We start from the raw sequence: 22512 nt of genomic DNA, 5'->3' as shown, positions 1-22512 counted from the left end.
CTCCAGTCTTCAGTGTCACATGATCCTTCAGAAATCATTCTAACATGCTGATTTGCTGCTCAATAATTTTTTTAAAAACAATTGTGCTGATTAATATTTTTGTGGACACCGTGATAATTTTTTTAGGATTCTTTGATGAATAGAATTAAAAAACAACAGCATTTATTTGAAATAGAAATCTTTTGTAACAACTAACAATATACAAGTCTTTACTGTAACTTGTGATCTATTTAATGCATCCTTGCTGAATAAAAGAAAAGAAAAAAATCGTACTGAAAATTTTGAATGGTAGTTTATATTTAGGGAATTGGGGTTTTATGTTTTTTTTTTTTTTTTTTAAGGCATGCAAATCCCAGCTTTTTGTTATGTTCTTTGATCAATTTATGGCATATTGGCCTTAGAAAGTATTTTGACACTTAAACCACACTTCATACGTCCACTAAAAATGACTTTAGGACCACTGGTTAAAAGCAAACATGTTTAACAAACAAAATCATTGGAAAAATTGTTCAAATAAAATTGAGGTTAGATGTGAGAAAATCTCTAGCATTATTTGTTTGGAAATGCCACTTGGTTTGAAATTGAAAAACATTTATACATTTTTAAGTGTGGCTTTCTTATACTTATATTAATTGTTGGTGGCACTGAAAAATAGAACACACAAATATAAGAAGACAGGAAGAGAAAGCAATCATTATTTTAACTTAAGGTAATGTTTTTGTGTCGTTTTTATCTTTCTTAATCAACTTTGAATTGATTTGGTTTAAAGACATTGTTTAAGAATACAAAATTATTATTGGCATTCATAATAATACCACATCATACCTTGAGGTACCTGCCTTTTGATTGCTATGGTCCCTTTCACTGGAGGCGTAATAATATGTTATACAGATGCTGCAACTTTTTGTGCAGGTCTTCTTTAAGCCAAAGCCAGAATAACATTTGTCTTTTTTCATAGATGCATTAGGGAGACTGGTACATTAATGTAAGTTGTGAAATCTCAGAGCTCAATGCTAAAATTATCTTTGAAAATGGTAAAACCTGAAAGCTGTGATGAGAAACAGATGTTGGAGAGGTTTCTTTTAGGTTTTCATTTCCTTTCAAGCACATTTTTCATTTTATGAGAAAGTTTGTGACATAGATGAACAAATGATGTGAGATGACCTACTATTACATCTACCACTATTTTGTTTCTTCATTTTGACTGCTTCTGACATACTTTCATTATCTGTCGCTCTAAACTAAGCATCATTTCCTATTCTTCCAGCAGTCCCAGAGGAGGTGAAGCCTAAATATGTGAAAGGAACCAAGCGGTACGGGCGGCGATCACGGCCAGACAAGACTGACTTAGAGCTCACAGCAGACTCAGAAGATTCAGCAGCGTTTGGGACTGACAAAGTGGAAATAAACGGTGTAAGGAGAGCCAAGCTCAGACGCTCCACCTCACTGGAGAGTGTTGAGGTAAAATTCATAATACCTACACTACCGTTTGGGATCTTTTTTTTTTTTTCATTCAGCAAAGATTCATTAAATTAAAAGTAAAAAGTAAAGACATTTATAATGTTACAAAATACTTTTATTTCAAATATATGCTGTTCTTTTGAACTCTTTAATCCTGTAAAAAATGTATCACGGTTTTTCCAAAAATATTAAGCAGCACAACTGTTTTCTGCATTGATAATAATAAGTAATGTGTCTTGCAAATCAGCATATTAGAATGATTTCTGAAGGATCATGTGACACTGTAGATTTGTTATATATAAACACTGCAGTGCCCTTGAGGTGGTGTATTGTTAGTCAATTGAAATACCTGAATTAGTTTGATTCTAGTGAATGGATCTGGGCTGACCTGCTTTTCACAGACAGGAAGTGTGGCGGTGTGGAATGTGCAAGTGCAGGCCCATAGTGCAGCCCCCACCTTTACCAGACTTTAGTGATACTTTTGGCTCATGATCAAAACATGGCTCATTTCACATTCTCTTTTTTCCCTCAAAGAGCAGGAGCACTTATAAAAGGGGCTTGTTGTTTCTGCTGTGTCTGTACTTTTTCTTCTGGAGTCATTTTACTTGTGCACAACAGTGCCAGACTGGAAAGCCAGTGCAAATGCAAACCTATGCTGCTGGAACTCTCGTTCCATGTGTTTAGTTTTTAAAGAGTTATTTTGGATCCATCTTGATTTGGTTCTAGAAAGAATGGAGGATGATGATGTCTTTCTTGCTCATGCACACCACATGTCCCTTCGCTTAAAGTGATTTTTTGGATTAACTATCCCTTTAAGATGTTACTGTTACAGTTCTTTGATGGGGTTGATAGTTGTTCAAATAAGCAGCCACCTACCCTTGTGAAATAGAAGCGTTCTTGATTGTATTGAATGTGCACATTATAGTGTACTTCAAATCTTTAAAAAAATATTTTTATAAAAACTATACTTGGAAGATAATATAATGTTAACTTGATAACAGATAGATAGATAGATAGATAGATAGATAGATAGATAGATAGATAGATAGATAGATAGATAGATAGATAGATAGATAGATAGATATTTATAATAATGATTTGTAATAATTGTAAGGCTGGAAGCTTACGCTGCTATTTAATCGGAAAACAAAAGGCAGTTGAAGGATGACGTGTATAATTCAAATATTTATCTGACTCCAATAAAGTTGTTGTTATTCTTTAAAGGTAAAGGTCTTTCTTAGAACTGATAGGAAAACGTAGGATTTAACCAGAACGTTTAGATAACGAAAGTTATAATCACTTTAGCTTTCAACTACCCTGGAAATCCAGAGTTCTCGCGAGAGCACAAGTTGAATTTGCTTTGAAATGGCTTTGGCCGCTACAATGAACGAGTTAGACTTGGCTTTTTATCTAAAAGAGGAACAGAAGACGGCGCTCAAATCGTTCCTTTGCAAGAACGGGCGTTTTTGCTGTTTTTCCAACCGGATACGGCAAGAGTCTAATCTACCAGTTAGCTCCGCTGGTAGCTAAGTGTATGGGGCTTGTTGTGATTGGTCATAGTGTTATCCAATTGCGTGCAGTGAGATTTTCAAATTCATGCTTGGTGCCGCCCCTCGAGCTGGCCGATTTTCATTAGTCGATGCCAGACCATTAATCTTTCAGATTTAGGTCTGGATTTCCAGGCTAGCTTTCAACATCATCAGTGAAGGAAAATTTCTCAAAGCCTTTAAAGCAGCCAGAGTTATTTATTAAGTTACATGTTTAAATATACAGACAGTAGAATGGAACAACATACTGTAAAGAAAACTTGGTTGTAACAAAAAGAGTACTGTTGTGCAGAAGAGGCCGTAAAAGCCTTTCTCATAGTATGAGGTTACGCACTGGTGTGCCGGAGTGGCGGAGTTAAAGCCTTTCTCCAAGAACCATCCTGTGCCTGGAGTGTCCCAACAGTCGTCAATCAGCATATTGAGGAAATCCCTTGCACTAGATAGGCATAGGCATACTGTGATGATGAAGGCCATTGTGCCACGTTTAATTCACATGTATCCTTTAAAAGGATTTTTGAAGTACTAGGGCAGTAAAGAGTTCTGCCCATATTTGCTCAGCTCTACATAATGTCAAGTTTTACTTTACAGTACATTTTAAATAATTTCGTTTTAATTATCTTTTGTTGTGATATGCTATTTTAAGGGCGCATGCTTGACCATAACCAATGTAGCGTGTGCACAACGCGCATACACTTTGCTTATCTCATCTACACACAGACGCAGCAGTTCTCATTTTTAGAAAAGCATATATTATTACAAGGAAAAATATTAACACATGAGGGAAATCATTGTTGTGTCCACGAAGATGTGAAAAAATAGGCATAAATATAGCTTACACATTTACCCAAATTATTATACGCCTGTTTAACCGAAGCTAATTTGGGTGTTTTCGTCCATCCCCAATGTCACTTCTCTGTGTTTTACGGCCCTGACGAGAACGTCGGTCTCCTCGGCTGTGAACCGCTCCTGGCGTGCGCCTGGCAAATCCGCTGTTATAATATTAATCCGCTATAGAACAAGCGTGCTTGCTCTTAAAGGGAATGTGAGATATCGCTCTGATTGGTTTATTTCACGTTACGCCCAAACCACACCTTTGAATAATGAAGCTACTTCAGACCAACCCATTTTAGATTTGCGTCGGGCGCAAGAGTCCCGCCGGTATAATAGCAACAGCGCCCAAGACCCGCCCACAAAGTTACTTGCGTTTCGCGCTTGATACTTGCGTTTCAGATCGTTAAAATAGGGCCCACTATCTTTTAAATGTACTAAATTGCAACTTCATCATTACAAATGTGTAATTACAAATATATTTAAATACATGACATACAAGTTTGCTAGAAATTACATTAAAGTATATGCTTGTCAGTACATTGGACAGTACACTTGAACCATATTTCAAAGACAATATGAATAATTATGAAAATGACATATGAAGATGTACTTGGTCCTACTTAAGTGAGTCAAAAAGCACTCTTAATTTCAACTAATTGCATTTATTATAAATTTAAATTATAATACATTTTAGTTAATAACATGCAAATTAAGTGTCCGAAAACTACATTCAGTTCCCACTTAAGTAAAGTCCCATTTTAAAATGTATGGGTTTTACGTAATATGGTTTTTTTTTAAGTATGCTATTCACAGGGGTAGAACACCGTAGCTACTGCAGCAACGTAGTAAAACCACTTGAATCATCTCAATTAGATAAAAAATCTAGTCTAAAGGTGTTTTTTTGGGATGAGACTTCTTGAGAGAGTTGGACACAGTCTGTGGAAGATTTGAACAATCAAGTGCTTTAGCCAAGAATGAAAGCATGCTGGTCCATCAGTACAGTTTATGTTGGCAGCCGCCGGCATTTGGTGTTTATTCACCAGCCGCCAGGCTCCATTTGGTCCTGGATGTTTTAGTGCCTGTGTGTTCAATGTGTTTTACGTGTCGAGTGTGTTCAACCAGGATTAGAGGTCTTGGTCTGGGTGGAGCTCAGGGTGCAAAGCATCAGCTGTGGTCTGATAATGTGAAGTACAACAAGGAAAGGGTTTGGCTATAATTTGGCATGGCGCTTCCTCTAACTGTGCCTCTCATTTTAGAAACGCATACTTGCATACCAGAGCCCTCCCTTGCTCTCTTACTCTCTCTGTCTCTCCGCTCTGTTCTCCTCTTCTTCTCCCTCTCCTCTCTCATTTTTTTCATAACAGTGTTTGAAATATTTAGACCTTTTATGTAACCCAGTACTTTCTATTTTGATAAATGGGGGAGATTACATGCTCTTTAAATCAACTCTTTGCACTGTAACTAGCGATTCTGTGTTGTTCTGTAGCAGGAGGATCCAACTCACCATGTTTCGATAAGTAATCTGATGAACATGCACAGTTGAAGTATTATGTAAAAGGTTTAAGGTTTCACAAAAGTGTCTTAAATACAAAAAAGTACTACTATGTAAAAAGCTGTAAAAAGTACCTTTAATACACTTTGCAACAGTTGTTTAGTTCTTTAAGCCATCTCATAAAATTGAATTCTTTTAGCTTAAAAAATGCTAAAGATTATTATGAATTTTCAAGAGTGAATCCCAAATTTAAATGCAAATGTCACTTCCGAAACTATGCAGCGTGTAATTGGCTGTCGGTCCTCTTAGCTGCATGAAAAACAAAACTTTTATCCAATGGAAACATAGCCTCGAAAGCGTGCAAAGATCGCTCCCTTTATAATCACTAAAAAGCCTTCGCTTATCTCAGTTCATTGCGATCTCACAAAGTTCCATTATAATCAATGAAGCTGTCTACACTGCACAATGAATCTCTTACTTACACCGTGTCTACACTTGGTTAACGAGAGGATTTGCGAGCGTGCAGAACAAAAACTTTGGCGTTTTGAGCGGTGAGTGGATTCTGACTAAATTAAACACTTCTGATTGGCCACTGCGTTCAAAAGATCAACAAACATGTCTCTGATTGGCTACATTGTTTACCGCTGCAAAAACACGTTTTAAATGGAAACAAAAATACGCAATGGAGTGTTTGCCAAATCTGTTGGAAAGCACCTCTGTAGATCTGAAGAAATTTTCCTTTTCGAACTTATACGCACAATATTTTTGCAATACAGATTCACAGGCCTCAGCTCAGATTCCCATCCATATATTCTTTTACAACATTTATGTGAGCAACATCACTGCTTGTTTGTGTAAATAATTCAACCGGCTGTGATGAATATTGCACACAAACCTTTTCATGCCTCATAAATTATTCAGTTTTGAGTACGTCATTGACTAAAATATAACACAATTGTATTTTTTTCAGGCAGAAACTCAGAAACATTATTAATCAATTTGTAATCAAGGTGGATCTAATTTGTTCTGATTGTTGGAGAATTGTTGTGCTCCTCAATTAGAGAGTAGCCTTTGCTGAAATACCTCCATATCTGAAGGCTTTCCTTAGTGAACAATGACTTGAGGACAAGAAGTGTGATGTTCCTCAATTAATTTCTTAGCGGAGATCAATGAAGTGGCTTTTTCTTTACAATTGACTGAGAGAGAGAGAGATAATACAATACTTTCTGCTCCCTGCCTTCCCACTGAAAAACAGTTTGTGAACAGTTATGTAATGGTGTTTAAAATGTAATGCTGGTGGTAACTGATTGTGGCTTGTCCCATATTTAACTGGGTTTATTCTTTTGTTGCTGGAAGCTGAACTGTGTAGCATTTCGATCAGTGTATTGTGTCCTATTTGTATCCTGCATTTGACCATTGCCATACATTGATCAAACCACAGATATCTTACAGGTCAGTGACTGTCTGCTTCAAACTTTAATCTACCTCTAGATGGCACTAGCACACAAATGCACACCGTACATTTTCTGTATAAAAGTTTACACAATCTATCATACAACTTGTACCAGTTGTGCAGTATGCATATGTATACTACTGTGCACAGTATAGAATACTAAGATGACTTGATATCCAAGATGATTGCTACTGTACTACATTTACCACAATGCACAGTATACTACAGAGCACAGAATACTACATCCAATAGTGCTCAACCTGACCTTCCACTTTCAGTGACAAATGAAGTGGAAGTGACATCCTTTGTTTTTAACATCTTTTGCTGCTGTTAAGTACACATGGGAAACTCGTACCTCCGAGTCAGGCATTCTTTAATACAACATGTCGCACAAGTCAGAAACATTACACAGAAGTAGCCTAAAACCCCCCAGAATAGTTATATTGTGAACAACAAACCCAAGTAATTAACTACATCTGAATTCAGAATGATGAAAATTATTAATTTCGTCACCTATTTATACATGGTATAATTTTTGCGTTACACATTTTTGCATTACATAAAGTTTGTGAAAGTTGAATAATTAACTCTACTCTTGTGTATAAGCTGTTCTGTACATCACACCTTTTTAAATAATTGAAATACAGCATGTAAAATTAAAATAACTTGCAAATTCATTCATTATATTTCACTACAGATATGCTCACTGATCTCTATATATAGATTATAGATATATGATTTAATGTAATGTTCATAATGTTTGTATGAATAGTTGTAATGAAGTCAGCTTACAGCAACCACCATTTTTTAGTTACATAGGATAATACATACAGTTTCGCATTCTATATTATTAAAACAATAATATACAGTATTCAGTGTATACTGGGCAGTATCCAGTTAGCAAATACCTTTACAATGACACATTTAGAGATTTTAGTATTTCACTGCATTTGTCTTTTGTCAGCTGATTTTAAAGCTCTCTCAGTGTTGGAACTGTTGGATAACTCGGTCCGACTCCAAACCATCTCTTATGTAAGCGCTTTTGCATCATTACAGAAAGATTTAGCTGGCTTTGTATGAGCAAGGTTTAAGCTGTTTTAGTATGATGCAGTGTTTCTATACTGATGTGAAGAACAGCATTACTTCAGTGCTTGTATCCTCAGTCTGCTAGTTGTTCCCGTCCAGCGTTGCAGAAGTAATGACTGCTGGGATGGAATGCCTTATGATGATTCTATTGTGTTCCTTGTGATCACTGAACCATACTAGTACTACATTCAGCTAAACTTTCTCCATCCGTTCACTCAACAACAATTCAGTCAAGAGTCAAAACCTCAATTCAAGAAGATATGCTTCTTTAATTATGCCCTTTGTGATCATAAGTTTACAAATGAGATGTTCAGAATAGCATACTATTAAAATAAATAGTATATAGTACATATAATGTGCACATTATGAATGGAGTACCTGGAAGACCTGTCCAAAATGGCACCCTAAACACTCGCGGTCTTTCTACAAGTCCGCACTTTTGCAACGTAGTGTGTATTGAGAGTGCATATCGACCGCAAAGGGGGCGCTCGCGAGCACCCAAACACACCTGAATCAGCTAATCAAGGGCTGCATCCGAAATCGCATACTTCCCTACTATATAGTAGGCGAAAAACAGTACGTGACAAAAGTATGTCCGAATTCACAGTATTCATAAAAGAGTAGGCAAAAAGTACCCGGATGGCCTACTACTTCTGGCGAGATTCTGAAGTGTGCATACGATGGACACTTTACTATCCCATGAGGCCACTGGATAGGATTTGGGAATGGCAGTGAAGCGATGTAACTTACACGGGTAGGTCACATGATAATGACAACATGGCGAATGTAGTATGTCCGGATTACATTCACACTACACATGCTCATACTACATAGAACACACTTATTTAGCCATCGTGAAGTAATTTCTTATTCAAAATAAGTACCTACTCAAGAGAGTATGTGATTTCGGATGCAGCCAAGCTCTTCAGGATCGCTTGAAAATCACAAGCATGAGGTCTCTAGGAGCAGGGTTGAAGACCTCTGCCCTATGGTCTCATGGGCTTCATGATCACGCGCAAGTGGCGGCCATTGTAAGTCCACAATTAAAAATAATGCAAAAAAATAATGATGTGCATGGATCATTTATAATAAATCCCACTATATTCCATATAAAACAACAAGAATAGTACATTTTGATTTCATGGTGACACTGTCAATTCTTTATTTACAGAGTCTCAAATCAGATGAGGACACAGGAAGCAACAAAGAGTCCACACACCACTATTTTGTGGCACAAGGTACTATATTGTGTAACTTTTAAATGAATCGAGCAGTTTTACATGTAAATCAGCACATGAATGTAATTCTTTCTGAATTACATATACCCAAGGTCAGTTGAAGCTCTGGAATCAAGAGGGCACAGAAAGTCCTCAGCGCTCATCCAACCCTCAGCATGAAGTGACAGATGGACAGGTGAGAGCAGTATGGGAAGAGCTGGGGGTCGGAGCCGGAGGATCGCTTAACCGTGAGGAGCTGTCGCTCGTCTGTGACCACATCGGTCTCAAGGACTTACAGTCTGAGGTACGGTCATGTAACATTCTATACAGAGTAGAATAAGTAACGAAATGAGTCACTAAACACCATATCTGTTTGTCTGTACACAGGAGTTAGACGCTCTTTTCAGGAAACTAGACAAGGATCAAGATGGGAGAGTCAGTCTCAGTGAGTTCCAGAGCGGTCTGTTCACACAACAGCGTCACATTACACCCATCTCTACCTCCACCCCTGCCAGGCCCAAACCACAGCGCTCCATCTCAAAGGTCAGGATCACTTCAAGGTCATGGTGAAAGCAGATTGTAGCCAAAAAAAAACATACTGTAGCTTTGGCAAAACAATCTGCTGCAAACACTGACACTAGTATGCAAGAGTGTGGCTGCATGGTTTCTCTACAAATGAAGTGAATGTGTGAAAGAAGCAGTTATATGTGATTGTTTCTTTATTTGAGATAGATAGTAACATATATTTGATGTTGTTATGCATGGAATGCTTAATTTTTTTATGCATGCCAGACTGGCAGGTTCATGTTACAGATAAAGTACAGAAGTCTTGCATATCTGCCAATTTTCCTCTCACCTGTTGATTAGAAAAAATGAAAAAGTCACTGAAAGAATCAACAACTAAAGCCTCTGCCAATTTTTCCATGGCTTTCCTTGGCTGACAAAGACAAGAGGCAGCTAAATTATTTCCTGACTGTCAAATAGGATTCATTTCAAAACTCCAACATCAAGCCAAGTTACTGAGGGCTGCACTGGCTGGAACCAATTAACTTAATTGGGAAGGTGGAGCCTCCTGTTTTTTCTCTTTTGTTTCTGGGAAAGCACGATTGTATTGTTATGCAATGGCCAAACTTGCAATCAAAGCTGAGGAGATGTACTGCACTACTGGCCTCCTTCCTGCATGTAATGTTTTTACATGGGAATATAAAGACATTTTGGAGTCCTTTAGTGATGACCTTTCTGAGGTGATTTTACTGAAAGCACAACCAGCCAAAAATATTTAAAACAATATCTTAACTCAAGCTAGGCACTTATTCGGATGCAAGATTTGTTGGTTAATAAAATGTAGGATTTAAAAGATCAGGCTTCCTTTAAGGAGAAAAACAGCTTCAGTGATCAGTGCTTGATAACAAATGCCGAGTTGCATGAATATTTGGCGGTCGCTGGAGCTAAAATGAGGCTAAGCCAGCTTAAGGGTTACGACACCAGAAGGACGTTTATTAGTGGTCAGTGAAATAATTTTGTTCATGATTGAGGCTCTAGCTCTGGCATGTCAAGGACAGCATTGTGCATTGTGTGGTGGGACTGTGAGAGCTTGTCTTTTTTTTTTTTTTTTTTCTTTTTTTTTTATCCCTTTCAGCGGTTTTCCTCGCAGTTGAATACTGAACTTTGCTGGATCGTTTTGTCTTTTTTTTTCTCATGTCGTTCCCGCTGCTCTCTCAGGCCCTTGAGGAACGTTTGGTGCGTTCCACCTCCCCTTCTTTACTGTCGGCTACGGTGGGTCAGAGGCTGTTGACCCGGCTGGATGATGGATCGGGATGCACAAGCCCAGATAAAGTCATCGCCCTCTGGACGGAGGAGGGCATCCACAACAGCAGGGATATTCTCCAGGTAATAGATTACTTAGATGTTTAAGATAGATGAACTGACAAACTATGAATAATGACAAATCCTGAATAATGTTTGCATATGTTTCTTCTCTATAAATCATGGCATGAATTGTTTTTCATTCTGAACCTGCATACAGACTCTGGACTTCTCTCTGGAGGAGCGACTGTGTCTGGCTGAACTCACTCTTGCACTGGACAATGAGTTACTGGTCAGTGGAAACGGCATCCATCAGGCTGCTCTGGTCTCCTACAAAAATGAGATAAACCACTTACAGTGAGTGTTGTTCACATCAGATCTGTATTTACTCATAAAGCCTGTCGAAACGTTCAGATCACATTTCACCTGAAAACCAAAGTATTTATGGATCTATGCATTTATTTATTTAGCAGTGTAACATTTTCAGTACAATTTTACCATTTCTTATTAATGTCTAGTATTGACATGTTTTTAATGATTTTAATGATTCTCATTACTTTAAGTCATTTTTCTGTATTACTATAACAACTTGGTTTTGCAATGTTTTTTAACTAAACATTCTAATTAAAAGAGGTTACCAACACGTTACCATGATGAAGTAATGTTTAACATTTAATCAATTTATTGTAACAGAGTAATGAGAATAGGGTATTTCACTATTGAAAAGTGTAGGAGTAAACTGAGCTTGAATTGTCCTGAAAATAACGTCCTAATGTAGAAATCTTAATACTCCTAATATTTTTTGTGGATAAAAAGCCTCTTCATGAGATTCACCTGAATGTCTTTGCTGTTTAGTTTGTCTCCACCTGGAGGACATGTAATGTACTGTGTTCACCAGTATTCTTTATGTGTTGTGCTTTCACACTAGCACTTTTGGTGTGCACCAGCTTGCGATTGACGTCAGACTTTGGTTAATCTGGATAATGTGAAAGATTTTTTTACAAAATTGGATGTGACCTGTATTCAAGTCCGCTTAAAAAGAGTGGCCTGGGGTATGGTTCATGTGAACTCTGGTATGCTTCGCTGCTGATATGAACCGTACTTCATCTCGTGTGATTCGATAAAACTGTGTGTGTGTGTTCATGTTTTTCTATCCCGGTGGGGACTTCAACCTGAATGCACACAGACTCATGGGGACTCGTGTCACAGTGGGGACCTAAATTGAGGTCCCCATGGGTAAACAAGCTTATAAATCATACAGAATGAGTTTTTTTGGAAATGTAAAAATGCAGAAAGTTTTGTGTGATGGGTAGGTTTAGGGGTAGGGTTAGTGTAAGGAGATAGAATATACAGTTTGTACAGTATAAAAACCATTAAGTCTATGGAGAGTCCCCACAAAGATCGTAAACCAGACGTGTGTGTGTGTGTGTGTGGTCTCACTCGCTTTCCTGACAAGCATTAGTGACGCACTGGAAGCAGAGAATGTACTGTATATAATTTCTGCTGGATCCCACATTCTTTAGAACATTTTCGGCAGACAGACACAAGTGCCATTATGTGCTGATGCTTTGAAAACATAAACAGTTTATGTTTATGCGTCGTCTTTAATGTGAACACAATCCAGTGGGGGGAGGGGGAGCAATCGAACTCTGGTGCAGATCAGGCAATCGAACCAAGTGTGAAAGCACCCTTGTATGTGAAACGACTACAAAGTGGCTTTACTTTGTTCTCCAAACATCTCTGCATGCTTAACAGGTGTTACTTGTAACAAATGTTGCATCAGAATGGATGATCATCTCATGGTGTGGTGGTTTTGTGTTCTACCTCTATAGAGTCCTGGCAGAGCAGGCCTGCCAGGAGAGGGACAAAACCAAGGCGGACCTGGAACTGGCTGACCGCCGCAACCTACAGCTGGTCAGAGAGGTGGATGATCGCCATGCGACCATGGAGTCTCTCAATGAGTCTAAAATCAAGTACGGCTGCTGACCTCTAGTCCATATATATATATAATCAAATCTGATAAAGAGACATGCAAGGGCTCTACAGTGTTTTGTTTTTGATGCAGGGGCCTGGAGCAGGACTTCCGGGATAAACTTACAGCACTGAGGAGTGAATCTGAGTATGAAAGCGAGGTTCTTCTAGAGCAGGTAGAGAATGAGCGGGAGAGACTCCGGGAGGAGCTGGAACTGCTTCAGGCTCAGGATGTTAGCCTTCAGGAGGACATTTGCACTGCTGCTAAGGTAACCACTGATGTCACTATTATTGTTGTTGTTATTATAAGTAGCAGTATTCTGTTAGGTTGTTGCATTTAAAACCTATTGTTTTTCTAAGAAATGCTTTTATTCAGCAAGGAGGCATTCAATTGATCAAAAGTGACAGTAAAATGTTTAAACTGTTATACAGGGTTCCCACGGGCCCTTGAAATCCTTGAAAGTTTGTGGATCTGAAAAAAATATTTCAAGGCCCTGGAAAGTTTTTGAAAATAAACATACATAGATACAGGTCCTTGAAAGTGCTTGAATTTATTTTGTGCAAGATGGTTTCTGGAAAAAAATTCATATTATTCCTGTGTTATTTTGCCAACACTTTGTGGCCTATGCATTCTAGCTTGCTTGATTAACGTTAATTATGCGCATTTACGCGTTACGTAAAGTGTTTCCCACGTGAGGTACTTTACGTTGCCATGACATTCAAGCGCACAAAACTACTACGATGGTACCTCAACGTTTGTTGTTGAACACCACATATGTGTCCCCATAAGTCCTTGAAATTGAGGGTATTGGACCTGGAAAGTCCTTGAAAGGTCCTTGAATTTGAAGTTAACTAAGGTGTGGGAACCCTGGTTATAACAATAAAAAAAAAAAAAAATCTGTTCTTTTGAACCTTCTATTCATCAAAGAATCCTATATATATATATATATCACTGCTTCCACAAAAATAGCAATAAATCAGCATATTAGAATTATTTCTGAAGGTTAACTGGAGTCTTCTCAAGTGACACTGGAGTAAACTGGAGTAATGATGCTGAAAATTCAGCTTTGCTATTAAAAATATATTAACATAGAAAGCAATTCCTTTACGGTAATAAACTTTTGAACGGTAGTATATTACTTTATAAAACGAATCATTCTGATTGATGAATTATGAGTGTCTTTAATAGCTGTTGTTAATTTTTCTATACAAAAGCACCATGTTGTTTTTTTTGTTTGGCTGCAATAAGAAATGGCCTACAGTTTTCATGGAAGAAATGTTTATTCCAATTATTATTATTAATATAAATAATTAATAATAATAATTATTAAATAATATATATATATTTAAACATTGTTGAATTAATATGATTAAATAGCAGTTGCCAGCATTTTTTTAAGCAAAGCAATACACCATTCAAGGTAATGCTTTACACTGATTTTATTATGGTTAAGAGGGTTTGTAGGAACTCCCATAACTGTGGTAAACTCACTGTTAAGTAGAAAATAAGGCAACATTTCTGCAATAAAATCAATATTTATTTGATTTAAAAAAACAAACTAATTTGAACTAATTGCTTTAACTTTTCCTTAATTCTGTTTTGTAATCCTATTATAGTAAAAAAAAAAATTTATAAAGAAGAAACATACAAATAAAAATTGTGCAGGAACAAAGAGTCTTATTCACCAAGATACACATCCGACAATTTTGTATTTTGCCATTGAATATTCAAGTTGGGGAATTATATTTAAATAAACCATAACATTATTCATATAATATATAAATTGCAATACAATTCCCTTACCATGCCTCCTTTAATTCCCTTAATGATTCTGTTCTTGGCTACAGAACACGACTCAACGAAGAGGTGATCTGTCATGGTTAGAGGTGTATGTTTCTTTGAGCATGTCAGTGCGGTGTCAGGTTAAATAACTCCAGCTCTGTGTTACAGGAGAACAGTCGTTTGGAGGAGGAGGTCAGCCTTCTGAAGGAGAAGCTGTCTGAAGCGGAGAGCACCATCTCGAAACTACAGAAGGATCTAGAGCATCTGCTGCAGGACAGGGTGAGACGTCTATATGCTGAAGATCATGAGTTTCATTCTTTAAGAACAATAATGATAATTGATCTATGCTTGTTTTATTGAACAGTACGGTGGCCTTGATCCAAATGGCACAGGACTGCTGAATCAAGAGGAGCACTTCTCAGAGCTCTTTAAGGAGTACGAGCAGCAATGCAGGGTATGAGCTTTCCTGTGTGTGTTGATGGTGTGTTGGTGGATATTTTGTCTAGAGGGAATGGTGAGGTCAGCCTTGTCATTGTGCATTGTATTTAAGTGTCCTTTCTTGGTTATTATGCCAGCTCCTATAATCCATGGTGCTGTAAATGACGCCTTTAATTGTGAGGAGTGGTGTGCTTTTACTTTTTTGCTCTTGTGACTTTTTGCTCTTTTGTAATTAATCACCTAGGAACCATTCAAAAAACGTAGCAAGTGTATACTAATGCACAAAAATTACAGCTTAGCAATAAGGTAGAGACTTGGCCCATGAGGCTTCTTATTTAAGACAAGACTTTTTTTTTCTGCACTGGTCAATTTTGAGATTTTGGTCTATTTGGCTTTTCATGTCATTTGTTTTAGACTAGTGCAAAGAAAACATCCAAAATACACTTTCAAGTGTTTATTTTATTGCACTTTATGTATTTTTACCGGTAGATTAGAGGACAATGCATTTCTTTTACGGACCATTTTCTCAAAATAAATGTTTTTTTTCCCTCATGCATAGAGCATCACTGAAATTCACCAAACTTTAGGTTTATTTCTATTTATTTTCTGAAGGTTTTTACAGAGGGGTTTGTTCATTTATCATTTGCTTGATCTTATACATATACAACATTTTATTCCCAAAAACATGGTGAAATTATTATAATTTTTCTGGCTGTTGATGGTATTTTTTATTTATTTATGGAGCGACAAAAAGAGATATCCAAAATCCCCTTTATAAAAACCTTTGACTAATATGTCAACAAAATGAAACAAGAATTTTGACTCTGTCCAATGTTTTTAACAACTCTGTTATGAAAACAATACTATAATAGGATTACAAAACTGTAACGAGGGAACGTTGCTATTTAAATTATGCATTTGTTTTCTGCCATCTTTTTAACAACCTTTTATCAAGTTAATTTTAATATGTAAAATATATATATTTTTTAATAACAATATATTTGACCTGTGTGTGTATAATTTGTCAAATATTTGCAGACAACTGTAAGTAAGCCATTTGTAATTTTTGCAGTTTCATTTGGTGATGCTTTCAAAGAAAAACACATTTCACCGCCGCTTTACATATGTTTGGGAGATTTGTTTCAGGAAATGCAGAAAAAAAGTTTTACTTGTGCAAATGACTCTGTGTCTCCGCCCCACTAAATACAGGAGTTGCAAGACAGGAATGACGAGTTGTGCTCGGAGCTGGAGTTGTTGAAGTCTCAGGGCTCAGGAAGGAGAGCCAGACGATCCAGAGGCAGCCTGTCGGATCATGACTGGTCAAACCGAAGAGCATTAACCATTGAATCAGATTCTGGTGAACAAACATCTAGATCTCACACATCTTTCATGCTATCGAGCTTAACCTCTGTAGTAAACATCTAAACCTATCTGTTTTGTTCTACAGATGATCCTGAAATGAAGAAGGGTACATCTCCTCAGGTCAGAAAAACGCTCCAAGTCACTGACAAGAATGGTGAGGAATTATAAAAACAAAGTTATCTTTTCTGAATGAAATATCCATACTCATGGGTCATGGCTTGATTTGGTGTGTCTCTTCAGCCCTGGGTTCCTTGGAGAGCTTGGCTCCCTCTGTAAGCATTGAGACAGAACTGGCCATGGAGCAGATGAAGGAGAGATACGAGCAAGAGGTTCAGGACTTGAAGATCCAATTGGAGACTAAGGTACAGGCAAACCATGGAAATATTAAATAGGTTACCCAAAGTACCCTTTGCAAATTAGAGTAGATTCAGTTTAGATTCAAACAGGCAGAGCTGAAGGGGAAAAAGTTAGGATATGCAAATGCTTCTAAACCAAAGACGGACAAAAAAAGTACCAGGACACTGACAGTTAACATGCTGTAGAGAAAGTGATTTATAGTCTTAATTTTGTGTCCACAGGTGAATTTCTACGAGCGCAGCATGGAGCTGATGCGGCAGAATATGGAGGTTGAAAGGAAGGACATCTCGCAGGGCTTTAAGATGGAGATCAGTGAGTTGGAGGACCTGAAGGCTCAGGCGGAAGAGCGAGCAGAGCAAACGCGTCAGGCTGTTGAAAAGCTGGAAGCGGAGCTGAGGGGTAAGACTGCAGGAGGAGTTTGGGGTCAAGAGCAAGAACGAAGAATTCAACGGGAACAGGCAGAACTGGAGCAGAACTATGCTCGTGAGATCAGTAACATAGTGATGCGCCTCACTTCAGAGAAAGATCAGCTAGAGGCAGAACTCAAGCTCAAGATGGACCAGGAGGTGCTGCTTGTTAGGTAAGTGATATTCAAATGGTCTGGTAAAGGATTAGGTGCTGCTCATATATTGTAGACATTAGAAGTATATATTTGAAAAAGGACAGAGCTAGAAGTTGAATTACTTGTCAGTCTTTAAGTAAGAATTCAGAAACCAGGGTATTATTTTGTATGTTTTTTTGCCCCCTCCCAAAAAAAGAATGCATTTAATTAAACCTTTTTTTTTGTTGCAAATATAAAATGTTGCCTATTTTAAGACCATTATTTTTGATTTACTACAGCTCATAAACAGCTCATAAAAATATATCAATCATCCGACAGCATCCGTTTTCATTTCCATAATGCAAAAATATCTTTTACTTTTGTGAAGAAAATATATTTTGATTGTAAACATGTTGTTGTTGACATGTATTAATGATTTCAATAAAAATGTATAATTTATGATAATGTTAAAAATAATGGTTTAAATTAGGAATTGAATGAGATTCACCATTGAAAATAATGGGAATTTATTTCAACAAGAACAGGTTTTGTGAGATTCACCACTTACTATTTATTTTGTGCATTTTCAATAAAATGTAATGTGTGCTTCATATAGACCTTCATTCAAGAATTACATCTTGAATTGTGTTTTACTGCATGTTCAACCTCTTTTTTTTTTTTGGAAAAGTAGAATTTTTTTTCTTTCTTTTTTTTTCTCCCTTGTTATCCATGACATTGCCATGAATTCAGACATAGATGTATTAGCATGTTGCTGTTTACCAGGGAGAAGGCAGAGCAGCAGTTATTGCACATGAAGGCACAACACAGCGAGGCTCAGCGTAGCCTGCTCCATCAGCTGCACCTCGAGCGCAGCCGTCTAGAGGAGCAGTCTGAGCAGCATCGCAGAGAAGAACAGGAGGCGCGCAGGGAGCGTCTCCTCAGCACCGAGCGCTGGAATGAAGAGCAAGCTCAGATCTGCAGCAGGGTGGCACAGGAAAGAAAGAAACTGGAGGAGGAACACCAGGAAGAAATCAAGAAGCTAGGAGAACACATCCACTTCATGGAAGCTCAGGTAAAACTCGCATCTAGGGCTGAGGAGGAGTTGCTCATATTACAAAGACAGTTAGAAGATAAGCTGGAAGAGATGTGTGTTCAGCTTGAAGACAACACGGTTTCCATGAAAGCTCAAGATGCCCTCGTTCAGCGTTTGACCTCAGAACTTCATGCCAAAGAGAAGGAAACAGAAATTAGAAATGAGAAAGAACAAAAGCTTTGCAATAAGCTCTCTCAGCTAGAGCAAAAGCTTAAAGCTGAGCGAGAAAAGAAGCAAGAACTTCTGAAGCAAAAGGAGCAAATGCAGAAAGAAATGGACAGGAGTACTCAAGATCTAAAAAAGGAACTTGCAAAAGAAAAAGAGAAGGAACGGGAGCTTCTTGACATAATTTCTGAGTTGACAGAAGAGCTGGAAAACTGCAGGACCAAATCTGAGACCTGGCAGAAGGAGATAGAAATAATGCAGGGAAGCAGTGGTCATCTATCTACTGCATTTGGTGAACAGCAAATGCAATTAAGAGAACAAGGGAAAGAACTTGAGGATCTTCAAGAAAACTTGGCCAAAACGCACGAGGCATTGAAAACCAGAGATGATGATCTTACAAGACAGGCTTCTGAGCTAAATGCTGTGGAGATGGAGCGGGATCGACTCATAGAGGAGCTCAAGGGTCAGTGTGAGGTTCTCAAACAGCTACAAACACAGGTTAATAGTCTCTCTGAGGAGTGGGATCAAATGCACACAATGGAGCAAAACCTTAAAGGCTTTCTTCTTGTGGAGCAGGGCAAGGTTGAACAGCTCCAAGCCCGTCTGAACTTAGAGCAAAAAGAAACAAGGCGTCTTGAACAAGAGAACTCAAGCTACCGGCAACTTGCAGACCAGCTTTCTTCTCAGATTGTTGAAATGGAGGCCGAATCTACCAAACTAAAACAGAACGGAGATCATTTTGCTCTGGAACTGCAAAGCAAAGACAACCAAATGCTGGAACTCAACCGTCAGCTTGAAGCCAAAGCCGAAGAGATGGATTTGCTCTGGAACGAGGTTCAGCTGAAGATGAATCTGTTTAAAAACGTCACTCATTTCTCTGGTCAGGTGCAACTTTTGACCAACCAATTGGAGGACAAAAAGCGAGAGCTGTGCTCTCTGAGAGAGGAGGCCGACAATACCACCAATCAACTACAGCAATCGCTGATGGACTCCCAAGCAGAGCTTCAGCAAATGGAGGAGGCCTTTGAAATCGAGAAGTGCCAAATGAAAGAACAGCTTCTGGAGATGGAGGGACTTGTCATGGCCTTAGAACTGGAGATGGACTCCAATCCCCACAGGTTTGTGGTTCTCCAGCTAGTAGATGACCGTCGAAACAGAACCAAAAGATTAACAATTGCTGCATTGATCCAATCGTCGATTCTCCCGTACGGATGCCAAGAATTGACCGCTCACTACTTTTGTGTCTGTCCAAGAATGTTTGACTGAATGTTTCACAGAATGAGATATCATTAACCGTAGATATGCGCTTTGATTTTTCAGACCTCATTCTGCATCTCACTAACTGAATGATAATGTGTCACTGACATGCATGAAAACTCACTATTGATTGAAAATGTGTTCTTGCATCCTATTAATTGTATTAATATTACATTTGTGTGTTTGTGGCCCTAAACTTATGCTGCTTTTTTTTTTACATGTTGAAAATCTTGCTACGAAAACTCCTGAAATTATATTGTTTTCAGTACCAAGCTTCCTAAAAGTGCAGAGGCTGGTAAGATTGTAATGGAGAGCTGATCTCTATATTTTGGTGTCCAATTGTAGGGCTCAACTTGATGAGGTCACGTCTGAAAACAGTGCACTGAAAGACAGGCTTGCCGTTTTACAGCAGGATGTCAAGTCGCTGGAAGAGGAGGTCAACAAAAAGAGGTAAAGAAATCGTCTACTTTAACTTGTCAATTATCTAAATTTAATTTTAGCATTTTATTTAACAAAAACAAATTTCACTTCACTATTTTTTTTAAGGAGGAAACTTGAAGAGATGGACAGAGAATATATGAAAAATCGAGATGACGAGGAGAGGCTACGAAAAGAGGCAAGATTGGCATCAATGAAGTTCTTGGAAAAATATTGATTGCATGAAGAGGGTAGCATGGATATTTAAGAAACGTCAATTTTGATTTCATGATGACTTTTTGTTTTATGGAGTATTTATTATAAATGATTTATCAGTGCACAGTTCTTTTTATTTATTCATGTGCCCTCATGATCTTTAATCAAAATAACTTCCCTCATGCAGCGACATCTCTTTTCTGTTTATTGGCACGAGGGTGGGACATCCTGTCACTCACATGACATCACAGCAATAGCAAACCACAACCATCCAATCAGTTCCCAAGGGACAAAATCAAGTCCCGCCCTACTTGTTTTTTTCGAGAAGCTGTTGGATATACGTCACAATAGAGAAGAAAAGGCTGACTTTAAATTAAAAATGAAACTCAGTTTTGCTATCTTTGTGGGGACTCTCAATTGACGTAATGGTTTTTATACTTTACAAACTGTATATTCGATCCCCTTACATTAAACCTACCCATCACAGAAAACTTTCTGCATTTTTGTTTAATAAAAACCATCATATATTTCTCTTTTGTTAAATATGCTGTTTCACTCATAAATGTCACATTATGAATACTGAATGATTGCACAACATTACAGTTCCTGCTCCTAACAATTGTTTTCCTTCTCCAACATAGAATTCCAAATGTCGAGAAGAGGTGCTCGATCTCAGTGCGAGAAACCTTCAGCTTAGCAGTGAGAACGCTGAACTGAGTTCCCGGCTGTGTTCTGATCAGAGAGCAGTGCAGACGCTGACTGACAGGCTAGCACAGGTGTGCCAGGAGAACGATGGGACAGCTGCGTCCTACAGACAGCTGCAGGAAACCCTACAGCAGCAGGAGAGCGACAAACTAAAGCTCCAGGAACAGTGGCAGAAAGAGAAGGAGCTTCTAGAGAGGGAGCTTAAAACTGCCAAGGAGATGGTATGATTTAGTTTTTTAGGAGATGTATTAATAAATGATGTCAAAGTTGGCAGGAATCACTGAAGCTCCTCTTATTTTTCAGCTCCAGCATTTGACTGTGGTTGAGTCTGCATTGACTAGTCAGACTCTGAAAAACCAAGCACTAGAGCAAGACAAGGACCATTTGTTGAAGGAAACAGCAGACTTAGACCAGAAGGTGAGATGCTGATGCTTTTTCATCAAGTACTTTTCTGATACTGGACATGCTAAAGCCTGCTTTGTGTTTGTTGCAGCTGGAAAAGCTTCAGGAATCGCTTCGTAACTCAGAAACCCAGATAGAGCAGCTCAACTCCCAGATCCTAACTCTGTGGCAAGAAAAGGATGTTCACATCCAGGAGGAATCCACACATCAAAAGATGCTGCAGCAGTGTCAGGACAAGGTGAACAATGATCTTTATACTTGTTTGGATTAATTCAGTAATAATAAAATGAATACCTGCTAAATATTGTTGTGTAACACAAGGTCCAGGAGCTTGAGAACAGCATACATCAGCTTCATAAAGAGAAGGAGCATTTACATCAGACCCACAGGATTCAGGAGGAGACTGCAGTCAGTGTTCTGCAGAAGGAGTGCAAGAGCTTGCGAGTACAGAACGAGGACCTTCTTAACAAAGTTAGTCAGGAAGAACAAATAGCTTTTGCAGTGCATTCTTTTCAATTTGCAATTATCTGTGTCCAAATTTACTCCCTATTTATTTTATAGTGCACTATTTGGAATGCATATGCATGACACATTTTTACTTTTAATGGCTGGCACCATTCTCTACTGTTTGCACGGCAGGAATTTGCTGGATTCGCAATTGTGAATTCCATATAGTGCACACTTTTAAACCCACAATGCATTGCTATTATAGGCCATTATTCAATGCAGAGGGGATCACCGAACTCACCAAAAAAAATACAAATTGGAGCTTCCTTTATTCCTGCAGTCTTTTTGTCTTTACTGAAATATTGTAGAGAAACAAGTTGTGGAGATTCAGCTGCGGGCGCCATCATCTAGCCGTTCAGCGTACATAGGTTGTACACCCGTTAATACAGTGCATTGTGGGATTTA

General features: G+C 38.2%; 1 protein-coding gene and 1 long non-coding RNA gene across 4 annotated transcripts in view; one reads left to right on the top strand and one right to left on the bottom strand.

The window, feature by feature from the left end:
* The window catches only part of ninl (ninein-like), a 29239-nt gene that overhangs the window by 3762 nt on the left and 2965 nt on the right, over nt 1–22512 (top strand). Inside the window, exons 4-24 of one of the 3 annotated variants that reach the window (XM_082153277.1) lie at nt 1271–1461; nt 9042–9108; nt 9201–9391; nt 9475–9630; nt 10810–10977; nt 11114–11250; nt 12726–12866; nt 12959–13133; nt 14816–14926; nt 15012–15101; nt 16295–16442; nt 16533–16601; nt 16688–16809; nt 17026–17384; nt 18129–19721; nt 20206–20310; nt 20407–20476; nt 21135–21419; nt 21502–21615; nt 21692–21838; nt 21922–22071. In XM_082153277.1, the coding sequence (XP_082009403.1) occupies nt 1271–1461; nt 9042–9108; nt 9201–9391; nt 9475–9630; nt 10810–10977; nt 11114–11250; nt 12726–12866; nt 12959–13133; nt 14816–14926; nt 15012–15101; nt 16295–16442; nt 16533–16601; nt 16688–16809; nt 17026–17384; nt 18129–19721; nt 20206–20310; nt 20407–20476; nt 21135–21419; nt 21502–21615; nt 21692–21838; nt 21922–22071 (4589 nt within the window). Of the gene's footprint in view, nt 1–1267; nt 1462–9041; nt 9109–9200; nt 9392–9474; nt 9631–10809; nt 10978–11113; nt 11251–12725; nt 12867–12958; nt 13134–14815; nt 14927–15011; nt 15102–16294; nt 16443–16532; nt 16602–16687; nt 16810–17025; nt 17385–18128; nt 19722–20205; nt 20311–20406; nt 20477–21134; nt 21420–21501; nt 21616–21691; nt 21839–21921; nt 22072–22512 lie in introns of all 3 variants that reach the window. The other 2 variants (XM_082153276.1, XM_082153278.1) reach the window with 2 other exon arrangements.
* Nucleotides 8160–9029, bottom strand: LOC309486285. Its single transcript, XR_014201451.1, has 2 exons — nt 8580–9029; nt 8160–8534 (listed from the first exon to the last, which is right to left on the bottom strand). It is a non-coding gene; the product is annotated as an uncharacterized lncRNA (long non-coding RNA).

This window comes from Leuciscus leuciscus (genome assembly GCF_965113295.1).
Source record: "Leuciscus leuciscus genome assembly, chromosome: 22".
Taxonomy (NCBI): Eukaryota; Metazoa; Chordata; class Actinopteri; order Cypriniformes; family Leuciscidae; genus Leuciscus; species Leuciscus leuciscus.
The sequence above is the reverse complement of the archived record's forward strand: the minus strand, read 5'-3'. Positions and strand labels throughout refer to the sequence as shown.